This window comes from Diospyros lotus, chromosome 3, assembly GCF_014633365.1.
Source record: "Diospyros lotus cultivar Yz01 chromosome 3, ASM1463336v1, whole genome shotgun sequence".
NCBI classification, from domain to species: Eukaryota; Viridiplantae; Streptophyta; class Magnoliopsida; order Ericales; family Ebenaceae; genus Diospyros; species Diospyros lotus.
The window spans coordinates 144,498-163,399 of record NC_068340.1 but is presented as its reverse complement, the minus strand read 5'-3'; the positions used below and the strand labels follow the sequence as shown (position 1 = coordinate 163,399).

The 18,902-nt window shown below is 38.8% G+C and overlaps 1 protein-coding gene across 2 annotated transcripts in view; it reads right to left on the bottom strand.

Annotated features, from left to right (window-relative positions):
- The window catches only part of LOC127797369 (pentatricopeptide repeat-containing protein At5g27110), a 48,942-nt gene extending 33,561 nt beyond the window's left edge, over positions 1 to 15,381 (bottom strand). Inside the window, exons 1-2 of one of the 2 annotated variants that reach the window (XM_052330213.1) lie at positions 15,340 to 15,381; positions 9,959 to 10,036 (exon numbers count right to left, since the gene is read on the bottom strand). In XM_052330213.1, coding sequence (XP_052186173.1) covers positions 9,959 to 9,965 — 7 coding nt within the window. In that variant the 5' untranslated portion in view covers positions 9,966 to 10,036; positions 15,340 to 15,381. Of the gene's footprint in view, positions 1 to 9,958; positions 13,604 to 15,339 lie in introns of those variants that run through there. The other variant, XM_052330212.1, reaches the window with a different exon arrangement.
- Positions 15,382 to 18,902: the final 3,521 nt, after the last annotated feature.

Sequence of the window (18,902 nt, the reverse complement as noted above, 5' to 3'; positions counted from 1 at the left end):
GGGACTACAATCTATGTTGTACGAAAACGGAAAACATTTCCGATAAGAAACGGAAACGTGGAAACGGACATTTTTCTTAAAAAATAGGCATAAATAGGGTCCGAAACGGGAATCGAAAACGTTTCGGAAACGGGGAAACAGCTCCTATAAGGTGTTTCCGTGTAACATAGACTACAATGGAGTAGAGACGACAGTTGGGACTCTGTTACAAATGTGGTGATAAATATGGCCCCAATCACAAGTGCAAACGATAACTATTGAAGATGGATAACTATTGAAGATGGAAGGCAAAGAAGAAGGGGAGGATGATGATGAAGGGGAAGATAACGAAGTACTAGAAATGGAGGAGGAAGCAAAAGTAGAAGACAAAGGAGGAGAGATATCCTTCCATGCTCTAAAAGGGGAGCCCACAGGGAAAATCATTAAAGTGAGGGGACAAGCGGGGAAAAGTAGGTTGATGATCCTTATAAACAGCGGCAACACACATAGTTTCATAAATAAGGCCATTGCTATTGACCTGAAGTGTGAATTGAGGGCCACTACCCCATTATCTATTACTGTAGCCAATGGTAATCGAATGTACAACCATTACAGGTGTGTTGACTTCAAATGGCTTATGGATGGGAAAGAGTTTGCAATGGATCTAAGGGTCCAAGAACTAAGAGGGTGTGATATGGTATTGGGCGTCAATTGGATGAGGACGATTAGTCCTCTAACATTTGATTTCAACAAACAGGAAGTCACAATGAAGGTGGACAGTGAAAAACTAACCCTAGCGGGGAGTTTGGAAACAGGGGAATGCAAACTCATCTCGGGAAAATGACTACAAAAATTATGGAAGAAGAGGAAAGTTCAGATCTCCCAGTTATTCTCTATTCAAGCCAGGGAGATAGGTGAAGAAGAGGGCGAGGTCAAGAATGACCAGCGGAAGCTGACATTTGCAAACACACTGCCCAAAGATAAGGTAACTACACTAGACTCCCTCCAAATGCTCTTGACTGAATTTAAGGATTTGTTTGTTGAACCTACCTCACTCCCTCCTAACCGAAACCTAGACCATTCCATTCGCCTTAAACCCAACTTTGAGCTGGTTAATGTCAGACCTTACCGTTATTCACCTGTGCAAAAATTGAAAAACAGGTGAAATAAATGCTCACAGCCTCCCTAATTCAGCCCAACCAGAGCCCATTTGCCTCCCTAGTCCTATTAGTCAAGAAAAAGAATGGGACCTAGCAGTTTTGTGTAGATTATCACCAGATAAATGACCTCACCATCAAGAACAAATTCCCTATGCCGATCATAGAAGACCTGATGGATAAGCTACATGGAACAACAATCTTCTCTAAACTAGACCTAAAATCGAGATACCACCAAATATGCATGCACCCAAATAACATCCCGAAAATAGCCTTCCGGACCCACCAAGGCCTTTATGAATTTGTGGTAATGCCCTTCGGCCTTACCAACGCCCCTGCCACTTTTCAAGCCCTAATGAATCAACTATTTGCACCATACCTCAAGAAATTCATATTGGTGTTTCTTGATGACATTCTCATACATAGCCCTAACCTGAAGCTACACCTAAACCACCTAAGGACAGCCTTTCAGATCCTTAAATTCAATCAACTATATGTAAAATTTTCTAAGTGTTTGTTTTCCAAGAAAGAAGTGGAGTACCTGGGACACTTGATTTCAAGAGAAGGTGATAGTACAGACCCAAAAAAGATATCTGCAATGACAGATTGGCCAAGGCCTTCCACGGTGAGGGAATTAAGAGGCTTCCTGGGACTGACAGGGTATTACCGAAGGTTCCTCCATCATTTTGGGGTAATAAGTAAACCCCTTACAAAGTTGCTTAAGAAGGATAAATTCCATTGGAGCCCAAAGGCAGAATCAGCATTCACAACGCTAAAAAAAACCATGACACAAGCATTGGTCCCAACCATGCTGAACTTCTCAAAAACTTTTGTGGTAGAAACTGATGCTAGTGATATGGGGGTTGGTGCAGTGCTCATGCAAGAGGGAAGGCCGTTAGCCTACATCAGTCAAGCCTTAGCCAAGAAGCATATAGGACTAAGTGTCTATGATAAGGAGTTATTAGCAGTTTTGGTGACAATAGATAAGTGGAGGCATTACTTGGAGTGTAACCACTTCATAATAAAGACCGATCATGAGAGTCTTAAATACTTGTGGGGTATCCAAGCTGCTTGGGTTGGATTACACCATACACTACCAGCATGGGAAGGAGAATAAGGTGGTTGATGCACTCTCGAGAAGGGAAGGGGGAGTATGTTGTAATGCCATCACCATCGTGATACCAGATTGGGTGAAGGAGATCACAGACAGTTATCAACGCACTGAATGGCTCAAGGAGTTACAAGAGCAACCAGCCGTGGAACCAATGGGGAGTAAGGGATACACACTGTCAAACAGGTTAATCAAATACAAGGGCAGAATAGTAGTGGGAAAGGATCAAGGGTAAAAAGAAGAATCCTACAATCCCTCCATGATTCACCCCTGGGAGGCCATTCGGGGACTCAAGCTACTTATTACAAAGTAAGTAAACTTTTCTTTTGACCGGGGCTAAAGAAGGAAGTAGTGGAGTTTGTATTACCCTAACCTACCTGAGGGCTGGCAATTTTGGACACAACTCGATTACACGACACGACACGGAGTTAAGCGGGTTAGGGTTGAGATTAATCGGCTTCAGGTCATAAACGGGTCAACCGTTTATGATACGATTATTTTCGTGTCTTAGGCGGGTTAACCCGTCTAACCCGTTTAGACACGAAATGACACGTTTAATTAAGCGTGTTAACGGGTTGACCCGAACACGTTAACACGATTATATACGAAATGACACGTTTAATTAAAAGGGTTAGTGGGTTGATCTGAACACGTTAACACGATTATACACGAAATAACACGTTTAAAACTAAATAACACGTTTAACAGGTGACATAGCACGACCAGTTTAAATTAAACGGGTTAAACAGGTTAACAGGTGACACAACACGACACAACACGTTTAGTTAAACGGGTTAAACAGGTCGTATCGTGTTACACGTTTAATAAACGTGTCGTGTTCGGGTTTAAGGAATTTGACGCGATTATTAAATAGGTCGTGTTCGGATTAGCCTAATACGTGTTATACGTGTATTTCAACACGACACGATTACGACCCACCAACACAAATTGCCACCCCTACCCTATCTGCCAGAGATGCAAGCATGAACATGTGGCCTTGCCAGGCTTATTACAACCACTGACAATTGCAAAACATGCTTGGGAAGGGATATCGATGGATTTCATTGACGGGTTACCCAAGTTGGAGGGCAAAGATGTAATAATGGTGATTGTGGACAAATGACCAAGTTTTCTCACTTTGTGAGCCTCACTCACCCATTAACGGCCCAAGAGGTAGTGAGACAATTCTTAGATACAGTGGCAAAGATGCACGGGGTTCCAAAGACAATAGTGTTTGACCAAGATAAGATTTTTACCAGCCACTTTTGGCAAGAGTTGTTTAAAGGATTGGGAGTAAAGTTGCACATGTCCACAACCTCTCATTCGGAGACTGGTGGACAAACGAAGAGAGTTAATCAATATTTAAGAGTCTTATCTAAGGTGTATGTGCTTTGCCAAGCCGAAGAGTTGGAATCGATGGTTGTCTATGGCACAATGGTGGTACAATTCTAACTATCACAGTGCCCAAAAAAGGTCTCCTTTTGAAGCATTATTTGGGTACAAGGCTCCCACCCTACTTGTCCTGATGAATGCTCCAAGCACTGTAACAGCTCAAAACAAAATGAAGCAAGTAGTGGATAAGGGAAGAAGTGTCCGAGAATTAAGTGTGGGGGACAGGGTCCACTTAAAAGATTTCTTCAGCATTCCTTCTCAACAACCCTGATATCTAAACTGAGCCCAATGTATTTTGGGCCCTATACAATTCTGGCCAAGATAGACAAGGTAGCCTACCAGCTACAATTACCTGAAGGAAACACTAATCATCCAGTGTTCCATGTATTGCTGCTTAAAAAGGCAGTAGAACCGGCAGCCACCACTAGCCAGAACCTCCCAACAATGGATAAGGATCAACAAGTGACTATGGAGCCCCAAGCTATAGTGGATAAGAGGATTACTTTCAAAGATACACTGGCCTTAACAGAGGTACTTGTCCAATGGAGCCACCAACATCCAGACAACACTACTTGGGAGTACCTTCTAGAATTGCTAAAACAGTACCCCAAAGCAGCTCATCTCCTATCCTTTCTTGGGGACAAGAAAGACTTCACCCCAAAGACAGGCCAAGGGTGTGATTGTAATTAGTATGCTGGGGTAAAGTTGTCATTAGGAAAATATATGTAACAAAATACTGTAGCACTTTGCGGTTGTAGCTCTAAGCCGCTTGTACCTGAGTAGTTATAACTGAGGCAACCTATAAAAGGTAATAGGCGCTGAGGATGGGAATTATGAATGAATTGGACATAATTCTTCCCTCTCAAATTTTGTTCCCTTCACTCTCTTTCTCAATTTCTCCCTCCAATTCTATTTCTCTCTCCCTCTCACTCAATTTAAATTCCTACAGCTACTTAATTACCAAATCGTGTAAGCCTCCGATCCGAGGCCTAACAACGAGCACCTTTACAAAAAGCAATAGGTAAATCAAGATCAGAAACCAAGGGTGATGGACCAAAAGAGGAAGAACTAACGAGCACAAAGGATGAGTCAGTGGACGGCTCCCTCGAACAAGCAACAACAGGCGTTGTTGGTTGGGCCACAAGTCAAAAATGCCACTGATAGACCTGAAGATCAAGGCGAGAGGTAAAGGGCAGTGGAGAAGGAGAAGATGAAAGGCCAAGAAAAGAAACAGGCAAATGTAAGCCAGTAGACACGGACTCAGAGATCTAGATGAAAAGGGAAAATAAGGAGATGATTCAAAGAATGTAACATCCGCTGAAACAAAATAGCAAGCTAATGGAGGAGAGTAGCAACGATACCCTTTCTGAAGGCGTGAGTAACCCAAAAAAACACATTTGACGGAACGAGCAGATACCTTATCACGACCTGGGGCAAGATGGTGAACAAAGCAGGTACTCCCAAAGATATGAGGAGGAAGAGAATATAAGTTAACCCGAGGAAAAAGAACAGAATGAGGAATCCGATCATTAAGGACATAAGATGGCATTTGATTAATTAAGTAACATGCAGTTAAGACAACATCATCACAATATTGAATTGGAACATGCATATGAAGAAGAAACGTGTGGGCGGTCTCAATTAAATGACGATTCTTTCGTTCAGCCACCCCATTTTATTGTGGGGTTCCAAGACACAAAGTTTGGTGAAGAATCCCATTAGATGCCATATAAGATTTAAATGGTGAGAACAGATATTCAAGAGCATTATCACTACAAATAACACAAATGGGCATATTAAATTGAGTTCTAATTTCAACACAAATGTAATGAAGACAGAAAACAATTCTGAACACGTTTTCATTAAATATAGCCATGCAGTTCAAGAAAAAACATCAATAAAGGATACAAAATAATGAAAACCTTCTTTTGAATTGACACGACTGGGACCCCATACATCCGAATGGACCACTAAAAAAGGACAACTAACACGTTTATTGACTCTACTCGGGAAAGAACTATGACTATATTTCCCAAGTTGACAAGACTCGCACTCTAAGAAAGAAATACTAGAAAGACTAGGAACCATCTTCTTGAGATTGGGTAGAGATGGGTGCCCCAACCAACAATAAACCTGTAGTGGGGAAGTAGTCATCATGCATGCCACTAATGAAGCAAGGGAGACAGATAGTAGAGTCTGTGAGACTCAAGCCCTATGCTAATCGTTCGTTCGGTCCTCCGATCCTGAACAATAACAGAATCAAACAAAAAAGTTATAGAGCAATTAAGACTACGAGTGAGTTAACTAACAGAAAGTAAATTAAAGGAACATTATAGTAAATGTAAAACAGATGACAATGGTAAAGTAGGAAGGGGTGATGTTGTGCTGATACCTGTGACTGAGGTGTGAAAGCCATCAGCCAATGTAATAGGAGGTATAGACTTCAAAGTTTGAATATAAGATACGAGAGAACGATTACCAGACATGTGATTAGTGGCACCAGAGTAAAAAATCCATGAGCCAAGAGAAGAGAAGGACGTAGTAAAGCAAGCAGTAGGGTTATCGGTGTGAGCAAATGATGTGACAGGTGAAGTGGCCTATTGTGTTGCACAGAACTTAAGGAATTGAGCATACTCCCCCTCAGAGATAGTCATCGATGAGGAATCACTAGATGTAATAGACGCATGACCCTCTAAAGTGCCAACAACCATGTTAGCAGTACTGGCTGCTTAAGGTAGGCGACCATGTAAGCAATAACAAGTCTCCCGAGTGTGACCAAGACGATTACAACAGGAGCACTAGGATAGAGGACGCCCACCACCACCACGACGATCAGTCTGGGTAGTAGCAAAGGCTGAGTAATATCCAGGTACAAACGTGCCACGATCAGTAGTAATAGAAGAGGCTCTAAGTAACCTGGCAAATACCTCCATCAAAGAATGTAGAGTCACTATTGAGAATCTGTGTATTAACTGATTCAAGCTCTGGTTGAATCCCATGAAGACAGAGAACAGTAAACAATTGATCACGCCGCTATTATTGTTTCTTGATATATGTATCAAAGAGCATCAACTCGTTAAAATTGGTAATAGAAGCTTGGAGCTTACCCAAATATGTGGTCATATAAACATTAGCCCGTCCTAGATTAAACAAAGCACCAATCATATCATAAATACAAGTGATGTCATTCGTATACAACTCACAAGCTCGAGTCCATAGAACATTACACTCACGAAGAGGTCGAAATATAGGCATTAAGGTGGACTCAATAGTCTACCACAGCAAACTTAGTAACTGTGCATCCACTTTTCGCCAAAGAGGTTGATCTCCCTCGAGAATAATTGAAATGGTCTTTGATAAATGATCCTCAAGTCCATGTCTAAGAAACCAAATTTCAATCGCAAATGACCAAGTGAAATAATTTTGTCGATTCAACTTCCTCGTGGTAATAACTGGTGTACCCGAAAAATGGAGAATGGTTACAGGTGTGGACGTGGTGGAGAGACTTGTGGGTGAAGAGTATGTTGTAGATGAAGATATGATACAGAAAGAACAGCCCATTGTTCTAGCTGACTGGATCTAAAGCAGGTCGAATTTGGAGAAGGCGGGTCGAATCCGAGCCAAGTGGATCAAACCAAATCTAGGTGAAGCGTGGAATGACTATTAATGGCAGAAACTTGAAGACAAATACTAGAAGTAATCGATAGTGGCTAGTAGCAACGGACGGTGAGGAAATGAGAGGCGATGGTCGCCGACGACTGGCAAAGGCGACAAAGGTGAAGTCGGAGCAAGGTGGGTCGTCGATGGTCGGCCCAGACAAGAAGCAAAGGCGCACAGCGTAGGCAACAAGCGAACAACATTGGTTAGGGGCGATCGATGATAGCCACACAAGAACCAGAGCCACGATGGTGACTGCAACGCGAAACAAGAGTCGTGATGTTGGCCGACGGCAATGGTGTCGATGGCGATCGGTGATGAGGGCAGGGCCGATAGCGACTGCCAACTGATTGATCGACACTAATGGTGAGTGGTGGCAGCGGCAGCTAAATCTAGGGTTAGGGTTTGTAACCTGGCTCTGATACTATGTGAATAAAATAATGTGTATTCTACCAAAAGTATATAATACAAGAGAATATATATATACAAGTATTTTAAGCTAATTACACTAATACCCATTATTTATCTTATTTAACAATAATTAATTCCTAATTGTTATAAATTAAGGATTGTTGATTGATTGCAAATTAGGAATTGATTGATTGGAAATTATTGTAAATTAGAGATTGATTAATTAGGGATTGTTGTAAACTATGGATGATTTTTCCCCTTATTCTTCTGCCCAATCCTCTATATAAATCATGTTAATGAAATAGAATTGCATTTTTTGTGGACTTTTTACAAAAAAACAAAAGAAGATTGAACAAAATAAGAAAAACAAAAAATTAAAAAATAAGCATTAGCATATTCAAATCCTTTCAACCAATAGGTCAGACTAGTTTGTCTTTCAAGTTCCATCAGGACTAGCAACTGATCAAATTATATCTTTTTATATGTTCACCATGTGTTTTTGCTATGGTTTCATGAATTTGTAAACTGGTATAAAATAAAAATGAAAAATAGTATCTCTTTTTTTGTTAAATTTGTAGCCCTCATTCTTATTTAGTTTTTTTTCAATGATTGATTTTTTAATAGTTTATATTTTTTATACTTATAAAAGATTATATACTCTTTATTTTATTTATATGCACTTCACTTTGAGCATGCTTCAATTTGTGCTTTGTGCTTAAGCTCTATAGGTCTTCTATGCTTAAGTGAGCTTAGCGCTTTTCAAAACACTTAGTAGTGCCCCCTGTTAAACCAGGGAGCACTAGAATTTGATCTTTAGACGGATAAATACAACTCAAAATCGCACACACTCACGGATGAATTGATAAAACAAAATTTAAGAATATAAACATATATGAAAATATGCAAAAATGTAAATCAAACCACAAGAAGACACCAATCTTTATCCTGGTTCAAATCATTCCTTGGAATGATCCTACATCTAGCCTTCAAACACCCTCAAGAGCAACTTTTCTCTTATTAGGAAATGATCAGTACAATAGCCTACCCAAGTACAATCTTGACTCTCACCCAAGATTACAAAGGACTATCCAAAACCTCTAGCCTTTTCTCTCAATCGAATAGAATTGCACTCGCTGAATGTTTTATGTGCCAACCCCCCCCCCCCCCATTCCTTTTTTATAAACTAAGTGGGCAGACAACCCAATACAAATAACCAGGTTTGATATTATCGATTTTAACCCTGAACTAATTAGAAATTACAGTTGAATAAAACTGCCTATCTAATTTAAGATGCTTGACACTTTGACTGCTTCCACCTAAATCCTAGACTTACTCAAGGCAAACCTCTAAGACCACCACTACCCTTTTTTCTTAAAAAGTTTACGTGTCCTTACTTTCAAGGAGAAAAAAAAAAAAAGAATCAAAGTATCTAACAAGTTACCAGGTCTTCTAAGAATAATGTTTACCTACCTAACCACCATCTCATACTTGTAAGCCTGGGAACAAACCAACTTACATCTATGTTATAAAGGAGATTGTGGGAGATCAACGTCCTATGTACTAACAACACGGTTTAATTTTACTATTTATGTTTTGCTAACTAGGTCCAACACTGTTTTGTAGAGCTCCTACCTCACTAAAATTTAATTCAGCATCTTTCAAAGCAGTCACACTGCTATTTTTCTATAATTCAAATGCTTAAAAACTAAATGAACAAGGACACAGTTACGCATCTACAAACTCAACTGGATCTATACAATTATTCAATACGAGAAAAACTAGGATTGCATACCCAATCATTAAACAACGTGACATAATCCCATTGTGCGTAGACCAATTGACCATTTCATCATAAACAAATCTTAATTCATCACCAAAAATTTTGTCAACTTGCTGGTAAATAAAACACACTAAAACCAAATTGGACGCTGAAATAAACTGATGTTCGACACACATAAACTAATTATACTGTTGTGATGGGCATTTGTCAAATCCCACCCACCCACCCACCCAACCCCCCCCCCCCCCAAAAAAAAAAAAAAACAAAAACAAAAGATAGCCCCTCAATTTTTTCAGGCAATTCTTGCAGCACGAAAACAAAATTAAAAGTAAACAAAAACCCACATCAAAAAAAAAAACGAAATAACAGAACATCATTGTTCATGCAATGTCAGATTAAGTCCACAAACCAACAGCAATTGAATTCGGTGACGGTGATCTGTGTGATACAAGAAGGAAAGTTGGAAAATACCTTCCATAGTCGAGTGATTTCTGAGTCTTTGCCACTTCCCCTTCTGATTACAGGTTTCTCCCCAATTGACTCAGGATCCTATAATCGCCACCGCTTCAACAGAGCAAGAGAATATGCTTTAGTAGATGCACTAATTTCTATTCAAATACAGCATTACCCTTCCCTTCCTTCACATATATCTCCTAGTTGCCAAACCCATAAAGAGGAGGGGGAGAAGAGAAAGGGGGGGGGGGGGGGGGGGGGGGGGGGGGGAGAGAGAACATTAAAGGGCGAAGATAGAATATAAGGAAGACAAGGGAGATTGTCATTTTTGTATTTTGGGGGGAGGGGAGGGGGGGAAGAGAGAATGTTAAAGCGCGAAGGTAGAATATAAGGAAGGCAAGGGAGATTGTCATTTTTGTATTTGTTTGTTGCCATAAACAGATTGCTTCTTCTTTAGTTTTTCTGTGTGTCAATCCAAACCTTTTTCAATAATGGTACATTCATTTCATATGTATGAAATGAATATGAAAAGGCACATAAAGCAAATGCGAACTCTAAATTTACAACAATTTTTATATCTAAATACAATGAAAAAATGTTCTGATATTGGAGAATAAAACAAATATGAAATTCAACATACGAAAGCCAAATGAAATACTAACTAAAATTTATAAAATATTATACACATCAAGTCCAATTACTAATTCAGAAATAATAATAATAATAAATAATAAAAATCTAAAATTTGAAGAGTATGAATAAAGAAGCTATACAAAACTACACGTGTTTGATTGCATTAAATTTTAAGTAATGATGCCTAGAAAACAAAAATCACCCCACCTCCTTGAAAAATGAATTTTATGAAAAGGAGTTTTAAATGTTTGTACCATACACATATTTTTCATAAAAAAATTAAGAGTGTTTGATTATTTCATAGAAAATATGTGTAATAATTATACATGATTAGACATTTTCTATGAAAAATATATACTATTAAACACACCCTTAGTGTACAAGTTTGTCTGCCAGTAACTCCCTTTTTGGATTTTCGACTGAAATTCAATTTATTGAATGGACTCCCAACATTCATTGACATTAAAACTAAAAGAAATTAACTTATGAATGAACACTAAATGGGTGTGAGGAGATTCTAACAAGTTCCATACAATTGGAAAGAAATCAACCATCCAAAACAAAATATAAACAAAAGTAAGAAACCAATCATCAACCACTTTCTCCTTACAATAACCATGACTCAAATCAGTAGATTTTTGTTATTATTCAAAAACATTTAATCAACGAGAATCTTTCGAGAATAACATTTATCTGAATGCTACATCTTCTTGTTTGGTTTCTAACCAATTAAAAAGGTCAAGAGGTAAATTCTTGATTAGGGATGTCAATTGCAACCGAAACCGTGGGGAATCAAATCGAAATTGAACCAGTCAACGTAGTTAAAAACCGTTTGACTGGGTAATGATTTGGTTTGGGGAAAAATCAAACATTGTTTCAATGAGTATAGTTTGGTTATGGTTTTCACTAAATCCAAACTAAAACCTGAATTGAAACCAAACCAAATGTGTCGATAATCGAACCAAATCTAACCGAATATACATATATATAATAAATATTTATTTAATATATTATATATACACATAATATATATTGACTAATGCATTTTTTTTACAAGTATTTTAACTAATGCATTACAAATATATAAAATATTTAACATTTATAAAGTAATTAACAAATAAAAATAAAACCTAATCTTAAATTATTTTATTCTTATCAATCAAATAATTATATCTAAGAAGTTTGAAGTTAATTTGTAACTTTATGTAACAAAAATGTAACTTTATTAGAGTTTGTCTTTGTTTGTTGGTATGGATCAAACTAGAAAAACCATAGTTAAAACCGAAACCAAACCCAAATCGAATGGTTTGGTTATGATTTTTAATTTTTAAAACCAATGGGTAATGGTTTGGTTTTGGTTTTAGTAGTTTAAGTTTGGTTTGATTATGGTTTTGGCAAAAACTGAAACCAAACCGAACAATTGCCAACTCTATTCTTGATTATTTGTTGAGTTGGCAGATTTCAAAGTTAAGCGTTTTATTAATTTTTTATAAATTAAAACTATTTTTAATCTTTTTCTCTCTCCTTTGGAATACTTCATTCAAAACCTTTACTTTTTTGGATAAATAAAAAATTTTGAAATTATTCCCAAACGGATTTGACCTTAGAATATCAAGATTACCTCAAAAGCACATCTCTAACTATGACTCAAGCTACACCAATCCCAAAATACAAGAAATCCATCAAAAAAAAAAAATTATTGCAAGGAAAAACAAAACTGATGTACATTTTCCACTGGTGTAGTTCTCCATATAGCTTTTGCATTAATAGAAAATGCACAATGAAAAGATAAAAATGTGATGCTGTATCAAATGTCATGAGAATCTCTCATTAAGACATTTTATCAAGCAGGAAAAAGAGATCTCCTACAGAGCCTCCAAGAATTGATAAATTCATTCCCCAAATATATAACTAAGATACAAAAAGCACTGAAAAGCCTATAAAAGACAAGTGTTTCTAGCCTTTGTTTCTCCAACTCGAATCTTGAACATTATCGTTCTCAAAATAACAACTACTTACCGCATATGTTAGCTCAAAACATCAACTACTTTACTCACTTTTTGAATTTGGCATGAGAAAACTCTATTTTGTCACAATTTTGTCACAAAAATGATATTTTTCGTGACAATTTAATCCATCACAATTATTTTTGTCACAATATACTAAATTTCTTGTAGTGCAGCCTAGAAACCATAGGCCACCACAAAGATACAGTTATTCTGACCTAGTTGCATATGCCCTAACCAATGCAGCTGAAACTATAGGCGAAGAACCCCTCACCTATGAAGAAGCAGTGTCCTCTAAGGATGCTGATAAATGGCTGAAAGCCATGAAGTCAGAAATAACATCCCTTAAGAAGAATAATACCTGAGAATTGGTAGAAAGGCCAAGAGGGCAACGAATAGTAGGCTGCAAATGGCTCTTCAAGATTAAAGAAGAGCTGGAAATAATGCTAAACCTAGGTTCAAGACAAGATTGGTAGCTAAGGGGTTCACTCAAGGGTCGACATAGACTTTAATGAGGTATTTTCTCCAGTTGTGAGACACACTTCTATAAGGATTTTATTAGCTATCATTGCCCAATTGGATTTAAAATTGGAGCAGATAGATGTCGCAACTGCTTTCCTTCATGGGGACATTAAAGAGAGGATTTTTATGGATCAACCAAAGGGTTTTGAAGCTAAGGGAGAGGTGGAGAAAGTATGTCTTCTTAGGAAGTCATTGTATGGACTTAAACAGTCCCCAAGATAGTGGTACCAAAAATTTGATTCGATTATGATAAACCAAGGATACCTAAGGAGTTCTTATGACTGCTGCATATATTTTAAACATTTCACACCTAATATTTCTGTCTATCTGTTATTATACGTGAATGACATGCTCATTGCAAGTCAATCCACTAGAGAAATTCAGCTTCTTAAACAAAGGTTGAAAGCTGAGTTTGAGATGAAAGAATTAGGTGAGGCAAAGAAAATTCTAGAAATGGAGATTTCTTGGGATAAGCAGCATAGGAAAATCTACCTCTCACAAAAATCATCCAGATTTGGGATGTCCAATGCAAAGGTAGTTAGTGTGCCTTTTGTATCTCATTTTAAACTATCCTCAAAACAGTCCCTTAAGGACGAGAAAGAGAGAAAAAAGATGGCCATATATCATACTCAAGAGCAGTAGGCAGCCTAATGTATGGTACAGTCTGCACGAGACTCGACTTGGCACATGGAATGAGTATAATAAGTCAGTTTATAGCCAATCCAGGTAAGCCTCACTGGTTGGCAGTTAAGTGGATGTGCAGATATTTGAAAGGCTCTATAGACTATGCTTTGACTTACAATGGTGCAAGTCTAGAAGATCAACCTATAATCCTAGGATATTCGAACGCTAATTATGCTGCCAATATTGACAAACGTAGATCCACAACCGGTTATGTCTTTAGGTTATGGAACTTTACTATTAGTTGGAATTCAAGTCACCAACATGTGGTAGTATTATCAACTATCGAGACTGAGTACATAGCAATTTCATATGCTATTAAGGAGGCTATGAGGCTAAAGGGATTAGTGAGTGAGCTTCTAAGTGTAAGGGTTAAGACCACTTTGATGTGTAATAGTCAAAGTGCAATCCATTTGTCTAAAAACCAAGAACACCACCAAAGAACTAAGCATATAGACATAAGATACCACTTTATCAGACAAATTATTGAAAATAAAACTGTGATTCTAACAAAAGTGGCAGGGGAAGACAATGCAGCGGACATCTTTACAAAACCAGTACCTACGACTAAATTGAAGCACTGCATAAAGCTTATGCAGCTTGGACAATGAAAATGCAGGTAAGTGTGAAGGGTGCAAGATCTCGAGGAAGGCCTAATCTTGTGCAAATGGGTGGAGATTTTGTTAGAACATTTGTACTAGATTAGTGAAACAAATATCAAGAAAATTTATGTAAAACAATGTTGTTTATGTCATGTTTAGTGGGTTAGGAAAAGTCTTCTAGAAGGATTGTTTCTAGAAGGACAACTGGTCGATTGTTGTGTGTAAAGGTTAGTTGGGTGGGGGTGGGGGGGGGGGGGCGGCGTTTATTTTCTGTTATTGTAACTCCCGCCCTATGGCTTATACATAGAGGGGCTATTGTGCGGCACTTTCATTTGTGCTTTATGTGGGAATCCTATCTTGTGAGCGAGTGGTTTTGGATGTGTGCTTAGACTGATGCGGGTATTGTTGTGTATACTCTGGGTTGAGAACTCTATAGTTTTCAAGATATTTGAGGTACGAGAGAGTTCTATCAAAGGCACATGTAATCAACCTATACAAGATAGTGGAAAAGTGAAGGCCAAGCCAATCTGTACGTAGCTCTCAATTTGAGACAGAACCAAGATAATCTTATGGTGTTCTTAATTCTGATTTCTATTCTTTAATACTGTGTTTTGTAATTCCTGATGCCGTGAGTGTTTGTGAGTCTCTATCTGTGACTTAGTGAGTGTGAATGTCCTAGAGAGTGTTGTGTTTCTACTCTAACAAAGTGGGATGATGGATTATGGATGTTCCAAACAGAAGCCTAACATTGACTACATGTCAAAGACATGCTAAAAGTTTAAGGGGAAGAAAGTGTCATTTAACTTATGTAGAGACTTTTATGCTCCTTCATATAAGGTACAGATGCAACTCTATGAAGCAAAATTAGCACATACCAGCCATTACACAAATTTATAGACATGTTAAGCAACTAAGAAGCAATGACATGTAAACTTTAAGAGAATATGTTGCTTGCCTTATATCTTCCCAAGTTAAGAGAGGTAACGACAGAGTATGGTGTATCCTCTTCCTCTATTTTAACAATTGTCCCTACTGTTGTTTGGCTTAATATTAGGTCTGCAAAACCACTTATATCCCATTCCCGATGATCAAGGTATGTCATCAACAGACCCTTTACTCCGTGGAAGTCATCAGATTTTGGATCAAAGAAAGCAAAATCTGCCTGAATAGTTCCCTTCAGAAACACAGAATAGACTTCCGTAAGTAATAAATGGTAAACATAAATAGATAAGAATTAGCATAAATTATTGAAACTACCTAAAGAAAGGTCCAAATATGGTCCTATTGATGTTGGAGCAAATTATGAGTGCTTACTTCGAACTCTTCTTCGTCAGAAGATCCATATGGTTCCCTCTTATCCATGCCAACCTTATGGTTGACTTTGCCACCTAGAGATTTGATTTTGAACATTCTATCAAAAAAATTAAAATCAAATAAAACAATCCAATTCCTAAAGAAATTTTGCAGCACAGTCATTCTCTAACGTGTAGGCCATTAAGTTCCAAAGAAACAACAAGGATGGAAGCCAGGAAGAGTGCCAGAGAACAATCATACCTGAAGAACTGGGGGAAGATTTTTGGTGGAACTTTCGGTTCTGGATCTGCCGCTTGACCTTATAAGCAGATGCCAATCCAGCAACTGAACGACAAAAAGGAGAGAATATGGAAGGATGGGGCTTAAATACTCGGCGGGGCCTTGACTTCGGCAGCATTTTGGGAATTTGTGGCAATTTGAAAGCATGCACAGAATTTAAGGTCCTTGACAATGAGCAAAAATGTGATGCTCGAAACCAACTAAACTGTTCTGATGTCTGTCAAAAAAATTTGCATGGAGCAAGTATTGTTTCAAGTACTTTGGGCCATTGAAAGCATAGGAAACAAAAAAGCATGCAATGCACATACCCACAACTGCAAGCTAGGTTGCAAAAATTGCAATACAGGCATATCAAGGAAAGAGAGAAAAATCATTCAATTGAAATTTTAGAATTATGAGAAAGATTCTTTGGGCAACAAATAGTTGAATTGGAGAACTCCAGTCATCGGCGTCTGGGACGTCAGTCAATTGGCCGGAGAAGAGAGAAGGGACTGTCGGACAAGAGGAAGGAAGGGCGAGCCAATGGACGACGCGTGCTGGCCGGAAGAGAGGAGGAGACGCAGGCATAGGTGGCTGCTAGGATTTGCTAAACCAAGACTGCCCTTATGATCCCGAAAGCAGTCCCAAATCCAATTTGGATTCAAGTCAAGGGCGTGCCAGTGCCATGCCAAGAAGATTAAGGAAGGGGTATTAATGTAATTTAAAACCGAAATTAGAGTGTCATCTAAAAACTTTTGGGAAATTCTATCCACAGCCCACACTTAATATCCTTCAACTACCCTGCATTAAAAACTCTTTATTACCCTTCTGGCAGCCACTTTTCCTTCTTTCTTATTTACTCTCAACTGCCATTTCTTCGATCACTTGCAACAATTTTTTCCAATCACTTGCAGTCATTTTCCCTCTCTTATTCTCTTCTATTTTCCTCTATACAATGGATGATTATATAAAAACGTCGATGACATAGGAAGAGTTCTATGAAGAAGATGACAATGAACAGCAATAGCTCATAGATGTTCTGGAACGCCATTTCATTTGTAATTTTGGGTTCGTAAATGAAATGGGTTATCGATGCCGCTGGCTGCCTCGCGAGAAAATGCTCGACGAAACCGAGATCGCCAGACCTCAGTCAGGGATGGGTGGTTGTGTAACGCCCCGCTTTCCCGAGCGCGTTTTATAACTTGGGACAATTCCGAAACAATAAATTTTTTTTTTCTTTCAAACTAATGCTAAACCATATCATTCCTCAAAATCGTCCCAGAATTCCCATCTCTTTATCTCGAAAGAGAATCATTATACACATCAAATGCGAAAACAATGATCGAAACCTGATATCTTAATATTGATCATAAATCAATTCTTACATCTTTATTAATCATAAGGATATACATCAACATTACTCAAAACGTTCAGAATTCAAAGTAGCAGAACTTAAATACATGGGCTACATAACATACATTTCATTCTTCATGCACTCTGCTAAGTGCCATTTCATGCCTCATTTATCCTCATATATACAATCTCCATCTGGAATGTTTGAATATTCTAAGGGACAAAGCCCAAGTTAGATGATGAACCATCTAAGTAAGGATACATAATGCTACATCATGTGTATATGCAATGTCTTTCATCGTAGGTGTCAATTGCACCCCTCATGCTACCTACCGTTCTTACGGCCACATCTTTTGAAGCCGGGTTGTCTGGGAGCACCCTTGGTAAAATAGCGGTGCCAGTTCGTACTCCCTACGACCTCAATGCGTGTGATCAATGACATCAACGTGTATTTATACATTTCATAATCATGTCATGTATGCAGTCTACGTGATGAGTACATATCAGAGTATATCAATATGATGAAAACATTTTTGAGGAACATGAATCACTTACAAATCAATCATTTTCCATAAAACTAACTTTAATTGGGAAGTACCGCTTACCTTCTCAAGCTTATCAAGCTACCTCAATATTCGCGTTTGTCTCAAAATTCGTGCATCGCTTCGATTTGCGTGCCAACCTCAAAATTTGCACAAGTCACTTCAACTTAAGCCTCAAAACATTCTAATCACCATAATTATTTAAATAAACATTAAAACCTATTTTTTCATAATTTCTAACATTTTCTTTAATTTCCTTTCTATTTCTTCCTAATTTTCCTCAATAAATCCAAACCAAATATTTCACTACGACAATTCATAAAATAATATTCCTGGATTTCTGGAATTTTCTAGAGAATTTTACTTACCTTAACTTAGCTTCTTCGACTTCCTCGGTATGCGTGTCATATCCTCGAAACGCGTGCCCGAGCTACTTTTCTCGCCAAAAACTCTAGAATATTAATAAACCACTATTTTCTATTTTTTGACATTTTTTCCTATTTTTCTTCTTTTCTTTTCTTTTCTTTTTTCTTTTCTTTTCTTTTCTTCCCTCCCTCCTTCTTCTTCTTCCTCTTCTCCCACGCGACCTGCGTCTCCCGCGCGACCTGCACCTTGCTCCAGCCGCCACATGGCCCTCCGTCGACCTCCACCCGACCCTCCGCCGACCACCTCGAACTTGCCGGACCTTGGCGTCGCACACGCCCGCCGCTAGTTGCCGCTTGCGGCCGCGGCTGGTTGCTGGCTCGGCGCAACCGCCTGCGACCATGGCTGCCATGGCCGCACTAGCTTCCTCCGGCCGCCTCTCAGGCCTCCACTGGTCACCAACGAACCTGGATGGGCCGCCCTCCGCCCAGTTGTCCTCGCTGCCCAGCCACTGAAGCTCGCGGCTATGGCCGCTTGCTGTGCGGCCAACCCAGGCCGCCTTCGGCCTTCTTGCATCGACTCCAGCTCCTACCTCGATCACCTGGATGCTTGGTCGCTGCCTTCGCCTTCCATCTTGCTGCAACTCTCAGCAATGGGCTTCCATTCGTGGCTGTCTTCATTTCCATTC